This window comes from Mus pahari, chromosome 21, assembly GCF_900095145.1.
Source record: "Mus pahari chromosome 21, PAHARI_EIJ_v1.1, whole genome shotgun sequence".
NCBI classification, from domain to species: domain Eukaryota; kingdom Metazoa; phylum Chordata; class Mammalia; order Rodentia; family Muridae; genus Mus; species Mus pahari.
In genome coordinates this window covers 47096363-47111094 of record NC_034610.1, presented here as the reverse complement: position 1 = coordinate 47111094, position 14732 = coordinate 47096363, and the positions used below count along the sequence as shown (strand labels likewise).

General features: G+C 40.6%; 1 protein-coding gene across 1 annotated transcript in view; it reads right to left on the bottom strand.

The window, feature by feature from the left end:
* Nucleotides 1-14732, bottom strand: part of Moxd1 (monooxygenase DBH like 1) — a 78662-nt gene that overhangs the window by 23282 nt on the left and 40648 nt on the right. Inside the window, exons 5-6 of the mRNA XM_021221532.2 lie at nt 569-748; nt 177-279 (exon numbers count right to left, since the gene is read on the bottom strand). Of these exons, the coding sequence (XP_021077191.1) occupies nt 177-279; nt 569-748 (283 nt within the window). The remainder of the gene's footprint in view (nt 1-176; nt 280-568; nt 749-14732) is intronic.

Here is a 14732-nt window from a genome sequence, read left to right as displayed (position 1 = left end):
CTCTGCCTCTGCCTCTGCCTCTGCCTCTGCCTCAAGTGCTGGGATTAAAGGCGTGTGCCACCACCGCCCAGCAAGTTTACACATTCTAATATGACATTTCCTTCTTCACTTCAACTATGCTGTGGACAATAGTTACAAAGACATTTTAAAGCCGGTAGGTAAAATAAAGAACGTACCTTTCTTCCGTGCGGGATTATCGTAGTGGACCTCTAAAAGTACATACCGAGGATCCAGTGGCATGCCGAGGGATAAGCCAACATGAGGTGGATAGGTAAAGCCCTAAACATGCAGAAAAACAATTTCATGAGACAGCGACTTATGGAAGCCCCTAAGAGTTCCGGTGCTCAAACACTTCAAGACCCTTCAGGTTCTGGAGCACCATCATTCATTAAGCACAGATAATACAGTCTACTAAGGGAAGAAGACTTTCCTATGATAGTAGAAATATGAATAAATCTTTATGTATTTTTTGTGTGAGAGCAATGTGTTTCTACTAGAGCCATCCATACACATGGGAGAAGCACAATCAAATAATTGTCTATGGGCTGGTCACCACCAATAGCCTCACCTCTCCACCAATGCCCCAGGCGAAAATCACAGTTTCGCAGGTAAGGAAGGCATCAGGCATGTTCGGGTGGTAGCACTCATGGCCAAAGTCCAGAACACTGTCATTAAAATTGCTGCTGCATTGATAGAGCAGGATGTGATGGACCAGGTTCTCATGGCCTCTCTCTATTACTGGCTCCACCTGCACAAATACAAATAACAGGGAGAGTATCATAAATAAGAGAGCCTTCCCGCATCCTACAGTGGGCATGGAAACAGCAGCAGTGATTGTCCAGTCTTCATAAGGCATATCTTTCCCTGCTATATAAAAGGCACTAAGATCCAAACACGAGTTGTTCTGAAGTTGTCGATGATGATGATGATGATAGCGGACGGAGGTTAACAACAACGATGAGACAACTATCTACCCCAAGAGTTGTAGGACTTCACCAATTTTCTCTTTGCATGGATAACTCATGTCTGCTTCCCTCATCCATTCTACAATGCCCCTTCCTCTCTCCCAGGCCTTCATGATGCATTGTTATTATTCCTCTCGCTGTCCCTGCATATAGAAAATTCAAATTAAGGACACCAGCACAAACCCTCTGTCTTTTTCTTTTCAACTTCAAAATATTATACCCTACTGGAGGTGACAGATCATGTCTTAGTCATATATATATATATATATATATATATATATATATATGTGTGTGTGTGTGTGTGTGTGTGTGTGTGTGTGTGAGCTGGCATAAAGTAGGGCTCAATAATGAGTATTTTTTATTTTAATGACAGATTACAGGGCCAATTTGAGAATTAAAACAAAACAAAACAACTGTTGGTGATGGATGACTATGTCACTTCTTGAAATGTGAGGGGGAATCTGAAGCCAATTAAGACAGGAAAAAATAGGTACTGAAGGCCCGTGTGAGCCTACTCTTTTCTATTGAACTCTTTGCAAGTCTCCTTCTCAGCATTTGTCTGTTTCAGTCAGGAACAAGTGAGCCCAGAATGAACCAAGCACGTCACCATTCCAGACATGTATTCCACACCCAGGTGAAATGGGAGTATGGGCTGTGGGTATGAGCTTTGGATACAGAGGTCCTCATGAGGCTGCTGTAGTCCCCACATTCTCAGAGCTCAGCAATGCTGCTGCTTTCGCTCTCCCTCCTTACATGCAGGCGCTGCACTCCGAAACCCTTGCTTGCTCTCTACATCAGACTGCAGACTTAGATGAAGCCGTTCTCTCCTAGGACATTGCATTGGTTACTTCTGTGAATTTTCTCTTTTTGGTAGAGAAATCCAAGCACGGGGATGTAGTGGGTGGAGGCCTGAAGCAGACTGCTTAGAGATTCAACTCTGTAAATTCAGTTCTGTATTATCCACTTGTACATTTCGGACCCCCATTTATGGAAACAAGGAAGCATGTGGCATTATTTGTGTTTATCTTTAAAAGGTCACAAGCCTGAAGGCAAAGGCTGTTTTTCATTTGCTTGAAAATGGTGGTGATGGTTCAAACGTGATTATAAAATTAGCCGTGATTACACAGAACTCCAATTCAGGCCTTCTATCAAAGTTTTGTTTTCATATATAGTTTGTGCTGTCCTGTGACGTTATAGGCCTGTTCGAGTGCTTCTGTTCACCCCCAAAGACAAAACAAAACAAAGATCTCAACAGGCAGATGTTCAAAGCCATGCGAGAGTTTTGTTCTATGCCTTGGAAGAGTTCCAAGTTTGCACTAAATTCTGCAAAACAGAACTCAGAAAGGAGCCACAGAACAAGGAAAGAGCAGATGTCGCCAAGACAGCTTTGTCAAGGCATAGTGAGAGGGAGCTAAGAGTCTGGGATGCGGTGGGGCGGTTGAGTTTAGGGAAGTTCAGATACTACTTTAAAAAAATTAAGAGCAATTTTTTTGTTGTCCTGAGAAACATTGAAATAAATATATAAAGCCTCCAGATTACAATGCGTTCTTGGAATAATAATATCTGTCCTTTATCCAGCAACTCCCATGTCCCAACCTCAATGTCATTCTTTGTTTCTATATCTGGTCTACATGCTTAATATTAACAGCATAGCTATAGGCTAAGTGTTACTGTCTCCATCATATGAAGAAAGATTTTTGCAGAGATTAGGCAACAGGCCGCAGATACTTATGGAGAAGGGGATGGAGATGAGAAACTGGATTGTTCTGACTCTGATGTCTCTTCTAATGAGAGTGTGCTGTGGCGGGAAGGTGTGTTGGAAAGTCACCAATGCTACAAGCCGCTACCAGCAAGAGGGAGATGAAGGGCTGCTGTAGCTGGAGACCGCTGGTGCAAGAGAAACGGCATCGCAGGTTAACACCAGGAGGTTCTTTGAGAAACCACAAGCACACAAAGCTACTACCATGGGAGAAGCTGTATCAGGTTGGAAGTCCTATACTGGGGATTACTGATCTCCTCACTACCCAAGTCCTTGAGCCTGTGACTATGTTTTTTTTCCTTCAAGAGAACAGAAGACAGCTTGTCTCCAGCGAACCTGCCAGAGCTTCATGGAGAATTTGATTATAAAAGGAAAAAACAAAATGATATTTTTTTGAGGAGGAGGAGGAGGAAATTACGTATAAGGCAGACAGAAGACTTGATACAGACCTGGGTACTGATTGGGAAAGGAAATGAGTAGTTTGGAAGAAACAGCGACCTTTGAAACATAAAAGAAGTGGGAGAGAGAGAGAGAAAAGAGAAGGCAGTGAGCAGTTTAGCCTTGCCCCACCTGGAGCTGGGTTAGAACGTCTTTGTGGTTTCAGGGTGTCCTGCTTGCACCTATTTATTATAGCATCTTACAGAGCTGATGTATCACCTGTTCTAAATTTTGTACCATAAGTTAACGATTTTTCAGACCTGTACATTTATATGGAGGCCATGACTGCCCCTGCGATGGTTTGGGACGCAGGAAACATGAAGCTACATGTGTCCGCTGTGATTAATACCACCTTTATCTCAGACTAAATCTTGGTGTATTTTGCTTTCACTCCAAGGAGCTTTCCTGTCCCATCCAACCCCAGGGAACCAGTGGCTAGAATTCTTTGGTACAGTTTCTGTTTTCTTGGCCTTCCAAGTTATCTGCCTGAGATGTGGTTCCTTGCTTGTTGGAACATGAGTGGAGGATTGGAAAGATGCTCTCCAAAAGCAACGTGCACTTCAGTGAATCAAAACGTCAAACAAAGGGAGAGGAGGTGGGAGGGATCAGGGAGGAGCTGGAACTTTTGTAGGTTCTATCACCCATCTTCCTGCTGCTCCCTTGTGTCCCTGGTGCTTGGCTTCATGACCTCGCCACTCCCTACTCCCTCAGTGTCCACAGGATAGTGTCCACAGGATAGTGTCCACAGAATAGTGTCCACAGGAAAGTGTCCACAGGATAGTGTCCACAAGATAGTGTCCACAGGATAGTGTCCACAGGATAGTGTCCACAGGATAGTGTCCACAGGAAAGTCCATAAGCCCTGGCAAAGGGCACCCAGAGGTTGGCTGGCTCTTAAAAGCAGAGCTGCCTCTGAGGTCTCAAGTAGAACTAGCACTTAGGATGGTCTCTGTATGATTCTGTTGGCATGCTCATGAGAAGATGGTAGGAGAAATGTCTGCCCTCGCCCCTTCACACCCTGGCCTCACACTCATCTCTGAAGTGGATGGCAAGAGACTCACAATCCATTCAGTCTGACTGAGTGTGGAACGGAGACTTCATCCCATAAACATTCCGCTCTGAGAACAAGTCAGGGATGAGAGTGAAGTATGTCTTGATGTGACGTTTAAAAACCAACAAGAATGAAATAGGCATCTAAAGGAGGTGACAATAGGAGACTGAGTTAGGGTAGAAATGGAAAAGAAAAAACGAAAAAACAGGAGTGGGAAGGGAGAGGAGAGTCCTTGGAAACTACCGCCCTTTTCTGCAATCTTGAATTCTCATGAGAATCACCGTCCTATATACACCACAACTGAGGAGCTCAGGGATGGGTACCCAGCCCATCAAGCTGTCCTTGGGTATCTTAAACTCTAAGGAATATGTCACTGCCCCTGAAAGGCCACAGTAGGAAGTCAGCAGATGTCACAAGGGACATGTTTCTGACCTGGTACAGTGGACTCCACAAAGACAGCCCAGAGAAGACCCAGACCCAGGAAAGCTTTTCTATCCAAGGTTTCTCCGTCAGTCTCTTCTCCCCACTCTGGGATTTAGTTATCTGTTCCTCTCAAGCTGCTTCACCTTCTTCCCTCGCCACCCTTTTACTGGCAATCAAAAGCTATCAAAGAAAACCACAGGTCTCCTGTTCATCTGTGTTTTCTGAACACACACCACCTGAAGTTTGCTTTTTTTCTTATCTTAGAAACATAGCCACCTAAAGTTGTTCTTATATTGTTTTAACTGGATCTGGGAAGGTTTTCAGTCATTTCAGTAAATTCCCTGTTAAGAGCCATATGTGGTGTGTGTGTGTGTGTGTGTGTGTGTGTGTGTGTGTGAGAGAGAGAGAGAGAGAGNGAGAGAGAGAGAGAGAGAGAGAGAGAGAGAGAGAGAGAGAGAGAGAGAGAGAGAATAAAATACTGCCTCTAGTGTCTACATTTTTCTCTCCTGCTCACCAACTCCTGAGTTTCTCCACCAAGGTATTTTACCTGATGAACATGCAAACTCCCTTATGAAAGGTAACAAATTTATATCTGAAGTGAATTTAAAAACATTATTTTAAAATTTGAGGATTGAGGATTGTGGGACATCTGGCGCCCCGGCATGAGGCAAGCGTGAACAAACACAACTGCACTGAACGAATACTGCGGGAAGATGAGCCCCCCCCCCCACCTCTGTAAACAATCTGTCTTTTCCTACTGTGATTTCGGTCAGCGCCATCTCGTGGATTTAGACAAGCTAAGGGGACAACTGAAGCCTCCTGGCCAGAGATACTCTCTAGTGTTGGCCAAAGGTCCCTCTGGCCTCTGTCTAAATCCCAACAACTGGCAATGGGCGTTGGCAAAGACTCTATCTAACGTCCCCTTAAAATAAAAGAAAACCTGGTAACGCAGCAGCTGATTAAGAGCCACCAGTTCTTACATCTGCAGAAAGGCTTAGCGTTTTGGACCTTTGTGGAATCCCCCGAAGCCAAATCGGCCAAGGGAACGTTCCCATTGGACAAGCGCTTCTCTTCTTTTCTATCATGGGCAACTCACCATCATATAAAAAAGTCACCCCAGGCCAGGGAAATACGTGCCCTACTAAAACACCGAGGAATAGATAGCCTCAACTGGAAACCAGGCTGTCTGCGAGTAACAGAGGATACACTTAAGAGACATCTTCAAAAGGTCTTTCATGTTACTCTTCAGACAAACAATTATTCCTGTCTCACACTTTTCATGCATACACGGAGGAAGGACCCACTGCTTCAGTTATCATTGATAACTACTGATAGCAGCCGCAGTAGTTATCAATGCTGATGGTCTTTTGAGAGATGTTGTTTGTTTTTGAAATAAAACTTTGCAGTATTGTTGGTGTGTGTCTTGGAGGTTTGGTGTGATGTTCCAACTCATGTGCACAACACTGATCAAATCAAGGGGATTAGCAAGTCCTCTTTCTTTATTGTTTGTGTTTGGACTCATCCGGGGTCAATCTTCCAGATCTTCATTTTAGTGTCTTTATTTTGGACTTTCCACAGTACAGAATCATAAGTCAACTACATTTTATATGTTCCAAGGCCTGAAGTATTTTTTTTATAGCACCATAAGCAGTCTGAGGAGAAGGGCACTCCAGGTACCACTGGGCTCCCTAAGACACTGTTTTGTCTACACTGGCAACCTGACCAGTAATGCTGAGCCATGTACGGCAGCTGATCAGGTGAACATTCCTCTCCAACAGTCACGGCCTTCTCTCCTTTACCAGCTGCCCAGCACCCTCACATGACATTAACACAACGTCTCAGGCATGAGACTCCAGTTTCTTATCATACACGGTCATTCTTACCACCGTCATCTAACTCGTTCATCTGCCCATCTCATCCACCAGTCTCCTTGACCAAACCTTTCTTATTAACATCTTCCTCGTGTTTGAGAGTCATTTTGTTTCTTTGGCTGCCTCCTCTGATTCTGGCTCATGCACATCTTATCTCTCTGTATTCCTCAGGATGCAGTGGGTTTTGAATCCTACGTCTGCGTAGGCGTTGGGACCTGATGCCCCTTTCTCTACCTTGGACAAATTCAGTTTTCTTATTAATGAGTGGAAATTTAAATCAAATCTTCATCTGTTATTTAAAAAAAAAAAAAAAAGGATAAGCTCACCCAGTGCAGAGCTTACAATAAACACTAGTGAAGTTGTGCTAAGTTCAGCCCGACTTAGTGGATATTTACAGTTTTCATTGAATGTAATTGTTTTACCTGTGTTTGCTCCAACTTTGAGGAGCAAGTCACTGATTTTCTCATGCTGCCGATTTGTTACATGCAGCAATGGTTTTCAGAACCTTGTGAGAGCATGTGTGTGCATGCCTGTGTGTATGTGTGTGTCTGTGTGTGTTCACTGCATGCACTTGTAAGAGAGTTAATGAAATGTAAAGACCAACTCCTGCATATACGTGTATACACATCTACACTAATAAGTATGTGCAACACACAGAGACACACACACACACACATGGACACATTATATTCTCTCTGACATGGCAGTGCTGGTGTCCATTTAAATATGCATTGTCTTTGAAAGATAGATTTTCGTTTGCTACATTTCAAATTCTGGGAATTTATAAAGTCAAGTGTGTATACAGCTCATATATATATATATATATATATATTATATAATATATATATATATATTATATAATAGAAGAATGGTTTAGAAAATATTTAAGCAGATTTATTTTTAACCAGGGTATGGTCTTCAGTGCCGCCATTATGTCAATGAGATGAGTATAGCTAAATTTATGACAGGTCTACTCAGGATGGATAGACAAACATGGGGGAACTAGCTATACGGGGCATGAGCCCTTCAGAAACAGGGAACCTTTTACATAACTACACATCAGAAAGTGACAGAGAAGACATAGCTATGGGATGAGGTGCACAAGCATTTTATATACGCGTGCGTGTGCACGCATTTCTCTCTCTCTCTCTCTCTCTCTCTCTCTCTCTCTCTCTGTGTGTGTGTGTGTGTGTGTTGTAATTTGCAGAAAGATAAAGCTCAGACTTTAGAATCTAGAGCAGTTTGCTATTCATTTAATAACTCTGTATGCTTGATTTGTTTTGCTGTAACGAAAACATTAATTCACAGTATATAGTTAAAATGCTTATTCTATCAATAAATGGCCTCTAAGAAGTTATTTAACATTCTGGACTCCACTTCCCATCATAGAGCTGCTCACAAGGACATGTTGCCATAGAAAGCCCCCACGTTAGAGAGCACCAAGCCAATATCGATGCTCACATTTCTCTCCATAACTTTTTATTTCTTTGACAAATTAAACTATATTTCTTATGGGTCATCATAGTTAATTAGCGAGAGTTCGCACCAACCTTCAAAGTATTTACTTCTATCAATCAACTCTCTGCACACTGAATTACAGTTAGATCCAAGCAGGTTCTGACAGGCTATGGCCCAGGAGAAACACCACAGGAAATAGTGTGCATTGTATTTCTCATGAATGTAGAAGAAAAGATTTTAAATGTTTTCAGCATAAAGAAATGAACAGTGTTAGAGAAGGCAGGCATATAAGTATTGATTTAAACATTATTCAAACATTTTTATGCATATGGGTCATTATAGAGTGTATATATATATATATATATATATATATATATATATATATATATATATACCCTTTCTAGGTTATTACATATCAGGGAAACTTTCTAATTTAAATGTTATAGATGTTTAGTTTCCAAATACCAAGTTAATACAACACAATTAACCTCCTCTTGTCATTTGTTTTTAAATTGTGTATTTAGATTATTAACCAACTATGATAGGTTTTGTCAAACAGTGTATATATTCCACTTGAAAACTCAATTATGCCCCCTGAGGCGTTCATCTCTTACGTTCACCAACATGTTTTTATTATTTAAAGCTGCTGTAAAACCTTCGCAGCTCAAATGTGTGGATCCCTTGCCAGCTTCATCCCCCTGCAGGAGGATGCCAGCAAGTGTATCACAGCTTCTCCTGGATTCTGCCTTGAGTATTTCCTACTCTCTGAGCTGGACTTCCATTCTGGGCCTCCTTGGGAGATCTCCCTACTGGGCTCATCTTGTTTGTCTTCCTTATGTGTTCCATTTATTATTTTTTTAAATGTATGATTTCAGGGTCTTAATGCCAACAGGACAGGGCAGAACTTAATTACCAACAGATGGCTCTCAGAATAAAATGTCACATCCCCAAATTAGAAGTGGAAAATTTTTTCATTCAATCCAATATGACTTACAAAGAAAAACAAGTTGAACATATCCATTAAATTCTTCATGTTTTGACTCTTACCTTCCTTGTAAGAAAAGATAGAAACTCATTTTCAAACTTCGATTGCCTATAGTAAGTGTAATTTATCATAATAATTTGGTAATATTAAACAAAGCACACTATTTTAGCATTTACTCATCATAATTTAAAGGTTTATTTGCTAGAGGAACTCAATAAATGAGGTGTCTTGTTTTTACTTCTGAGAGCAAGGAAATAAGACAATGGCAGTCTTTATGTCTTCAGACATAATCTAAAGATGAGATCTAATTTCACACAATACAAATTAGCAACATTGCTTCCTGGAAAAATCTGTTCCAGACTATCCAAAAGCCCAGAATTCATTACTCTCTTAAAGGCTGGCAAAGTAAATTCTCCTTTTCACTAACAAAGGCAGGAGATAATGATTTCTCTCTCTCTCTAAGATTCCAAATAAACTTGCTTTTGACCTGATAACCATCCGGCTTATGCAATAATTGCTTCCTGACTTTGGGATTCAGCTGTGCAACAGCAGCCTCGCCTTTCAGTTAAACACAGACTCCTCAGATTTAGGGGAGCCTTTTAAAGTTCATTTGTCCTGGAGAGAAAACAGATGTGTTGAACATTGTAATAATTCACCAGTTCTTCCTCCTCTTGGTCCTAGATTGGAGTCATAGATTCTACAAAGAGATACTGAGCTCTGGGGATCTGTTGCAGTGCTGAAGATCAAAGATGGCATGACATAGTGGTCCAGGGACTGAAAACAGAGATGCTAGATGTAGGTGGTGACCCTTCTTTGTTCATCTGTTAGCCACACACACCACTCCATGTACATTATATGTATGCAATCTTTATGTGGCATTGAGATTGGTGTTTACTATTCTTACTTTATAAACGAAGAAACTGAGGACCAGTTAAGTAGCATTCCCACAGCTTCTGACTGCCGAGCCCAATTCATACTCAGCTTAATGTCTTCAGTCTCATTTTGAGGATGACACTGGTTGACAGCTACTCTGACCTGTACGGACTGCAGGGGAACTGCAAATGGAGGACTGGGGTCAGAAAAGGAAATAGAAATTTGAGACCCCAAATTATTTTGAATTATGGCATTGTTTCAAAGATCACACACACACACACNCACACACACACACACACACACACACTGGAAAAGGAAGCATGGTGTTTTGTGTTTTACAAAAGATACATTGATGGATTGTTGTAGTTGCGTCCTTTTCTTGTTCTCTATTTGTTTAAGTAGGAGGTAACATTTTTTTTTTAAGTCTCCATTCATAGGACAAAATGTAAAAACTGTGAAAACAGTCTTAGTCACATCAGGACCTGACGGATTAAACACTGCTGTCACTGTCTATGGGTGACCCTTCTGTCTGCAGAGTTAACCTACTCCTACTCTGGTAAGTTTGTCTGTCTTCGTAAGTGGCCCTACGCTGCATTTGCCTTCCCAAACCTTGTGAGGCTCCTGATGTCTTCCAGATATGTGAGGAAGTGACTCTTCTCCCACAGATGTCAGCACTCAGAGACCTCGGTCTGTAAGGGTTTGTGATTCACGAAGATGATTCCCCAGAGTCACGTAACAGCGAGGAGCATTTGTTCACAGAGAAACTGCATGCAGGGTTCCACCGTACATCAGGACGGAAGACAGAGGTGTTGACTTGTTTTGGACTGTTCCAGTTCTGGGAAACAGAAATTTAGGCCTGGCCTCCCAAACTGCCGGTTTGTAGCCTGTCATGGAGTCAGCCCAGCTCTGACTGATTCAGTCCTCTCAGGTCAATGTCTTCTCAGTCTTTGCAGCTGTTTGATTAACCTGGTTTTGTTTCATTGTTGTTGTTATTGTTTTGTCTTTTGTTGTTATTGCTTTGTTTTGCTATTTTCCCCTAAACATGTCACCTCCTTTTAAACAAAACAAATGCAATAGTTTGCTAGAATTTAAATATTCTTAGGCTGTGAGCCATAAAAATTACATTGAAAAATGGATCTACTTACAAATGAAACATAAAACTCATGGGTGATTTATTCTTGGGTATTTTCCCAGGCATATAAAAGCGAAACTACATTTAACTTTGTAATTCACTCTCCTTAGGTGCTCAAAGAAAAGGCTTCCAATCTTAGAAATATAGTAGAGCTCTCTTCTTGGCAGATGAAGAAGGGATCTGAAGAGCTGATAAACTGAGTTATAACCATGGTTCTAAGAAAGAACTTACCATACCCTCTGAGCTTTGAACCATCAGAGTCTCTTAGATGTTATTATGGTCCCAATGCCTAACATCAAATGAATGAACACATGAGCTTCATCCTCTGCAGCAGCTCTCATGGCCCTCTGAGCCCCTTGCTAAGGTCATTCCCCCAGCAGCAACTGCCTTTCCTCCCACCCTACCCTGTCCAAACACCTATGGCAGAACTCTGGGCTCTAGTGAGCCCATTTCTAAATTCTACAGCAGACCATTCCTTTTCTCCAGACACAGTGCGGGAAGCACTTGTCTCCCAAGGATGAAGATTGGAGACTAATACTCAGTGCCCAAGAAAACTCTGGATTCAGTAGTGCATGCCCATAACCCTAGCACTTGGAAGGCAAGCAGGAGGATTCCTAGGCTTACTGGCCTGGCAGTCTGGGCAAATTAGTGAGCTCTAGGTTCAGTGAGAGACCCTGTCTCAAAAATCAGATGGAGAAACAACGGACATACCCTTTTGAATTGAAGTTTCACTTCTAAAATCACATGTGCTTGCATACACATGTACTCACATAGACATGTGCCCACATACACATGTGCTTGCATACACATGTACTCACATACATATGTGCTCACATACACATGTGCTTGCGTACACATGTGCTCACATGGACTCACATACATGTGTATGCATGTACTCATACACACATGTACTCACATATACATGTGCTTTTTTTCTGCTCAAAAAACAATAACAAATAAAAAACCCAGCTCATTTCAGGGACTAGGGAGATGTCTTAGTGGGTAAACATGCTTCTGCAAGCATGAGGACCAGAATTTGAATCCCATCACTCACTTAAAAGCCAGACATTTCCGAGTGTGCCTATAACCCCAGCATAAAAGGCATACAGGAGGACACCTAATGTCCTGCTTGGTCTTCTGTATATATTCATAGGGACATACACACATCCACACATCTAAATGTACACACACATACAGGAACAGGGATGGGAAAGAAAGAAAAGGAAGCAAAGCACGCATAAAGATGCTTAAAAAAATACAGGCTTTATTTAGTGACCTACGTTGCATGACTTTTCTGGTCCTTTAATGAGCCCTTCAAACACCCCCCAGTAGTATCTTTGCCTCCAAGCCTTTGGTCATGCACTTATAAACTTCTAAAGCTCAAATCTGATGAGATGAAGTTGGACCACTTAATACTTGAGCTTCTGACAGAAGGTGACAAGGTATTCTTGTATCCCTTACAACCATCTATGTTTTTAGCCATCAGGTGGCAATGACCAACCTACCTAGTGCTAAAAGGATACTGGGAAGATAATCACACATCAGTGGTGATGTGAGAGATATGTTTAGAAACTAACGTGGTAAGTATATTAAAGTGCATAATATCTATACCCTTGACCAGTGCATCTTGTAATCCAACCATCAGTGGAACTATCAATAAGTAAGGTTATGCTTATAACCTTATGAATGATGAGCAAAATCCTCAAGTCACTTTGAATGCTCATCAGTGGAAGATGACCACAAAAACAGGGCTTATACAAAGCAAAGGATTGAATTAGGAACCGAATGCTTACTATATTTTAACCTGCAAAAAAAAAGTGTGGAAATAGATAAAATGACTAAATGACTTTCAAAGTAACTTTTAAAAGAAGGTAAATTAAACCAATAAAAACTTATGAAATATTATAAGTATTTCTTTGAACATAAAATATAAAGACTATAGATCTATGTCACCATTTGTTAACTTAGCGGCATCACTCATTTTTTTTCAAACTTTTTTTAAATGTTTCTTACTCCTACTTGTTTAGAAGTTAGGTAGACTTTGGGTTTGGGTAATTTTGGTATGTAATTTTATTATTTGAAAGTTTTTTAATGATTAAAATGAATGAAATTAAAGCATAAACAGGAAAAATAATTGAGGCATTAAAATAAAAACCAGTATTATGTTGACAATGAAGCAACAGGAATGCAGTCTCCTGTTAGAAAATAAGAGCATTGTCTTAAGAGACAGAGCTGAGGGCTGGAGAGATGGCTTAGTGGTTAAGCGCACCGATTGCTCTTCCAAAGGTCCTGAGTTCAAATCCCAGCAACCACACCCTCTTCTGGAGTGTCTGAAGACAGCTACAGTGTACTTACATTTAATAATAAATAAATATTTTTTAAAGATTTTTTTATTTATTATATTTATAATACACTGTAGCTGTCTTCAGACACTCCAGAAGAGGGAGTCAGATCTTGTTACGGATGGTTATGAGCCACCATGTGGTTGCTGGGATTTGAACTCCAGACCTTTCTCTTACCCACTGAGCCATCTCACCAGCCCCATAAAGAGAGAGAGAGGAGAGAGAGAGAGAGAGAGAGAGAGAGAGAGAGAGAGAGAGAGAGAGAGAGCGAGCTGAGGCCATTCTCCTTCATCCTTCCCCTGGGGACGGATCAGGAATGCAGCTGTTGTGACAGGCCTGACAATGGAATCTCCTATTATTACTAACTCAAGCTGAAGATGTAAATTCATCCATAATGGTCATCTTAGCACTTCAATAAATCACATTTGAAAATATGTGATCACATCACAAAAACTGTTGGAAAATTTTCATTGTTGTATACTTGGAAATCATTACTCAGAAAGCTGCTGTTCCCTATTTAGCACTGTGAAGAAAAACTTAGTTCTCTGACCTTGTAAACTTAGTGACTGTAAATCTTACAAACCTCACCTCAGTAGAAGGGAGCTTACACAACAAAATGTGTTTGGTAGCAATCTCCTACCTGCTTAGAACATAGAAATCTAAAGCAAAAATGGTCAAAAAGTGTTGAATTCCAAGATATAAAGGAATTGATATACCTCAGCGAATCCAGTCAGCTATAAACAAATATATTTCAACTTTCTACTCTGAAATATCTTGAAAGGGTCAACAAAATCAAAGTGAATTTCTTTGAATTATTGGATAATTGCATTCAAGTAATTAGAGCTTTTTTAAAAGCTCTGAAAATTCTATAATTATAGATTATTAAAAGATGACTGTATACATACACACATGTGTATGTATGTATATATATATATGTGTGTATGAATATATATATTCTTATCAAATTTTACATGTTAAAATGGAGATGTAGATAAATAACAGAAATTTATGACTTAAATTTAAATTCTGGTTTAACTGATAATGAGATTTTTTTCACTAGATTTTATTTTTTTTAACATCCATAAAATAAAATGTTGACCAAAATCAGACAGGTAGTCCAGACTGTCAGAGAATAAAAAAGACAATAAGGTGATGCTCTTGCATCTCTCAGCCTCAATTGCTTGCTAAGCATTGTCAAATAAGTTCCAGGGTCATTTGTAAACATGTACTATATCTGTTTTGCCAACACACACACAAACACAAACAAGATTCAGAGAAGTTATTAAAGGTCAAGGGTGGGCCAAGTATTTGAAAGCTTTTCTGAGAGCTGAAAGACAAGGCCCTTCAACTCCAGTTAACTAAATAAAATTAAATTATCCCATTATGTGGTTCATTTTGTTCATATTACCTATGTGTACAGCAGTCACGGAGACCAG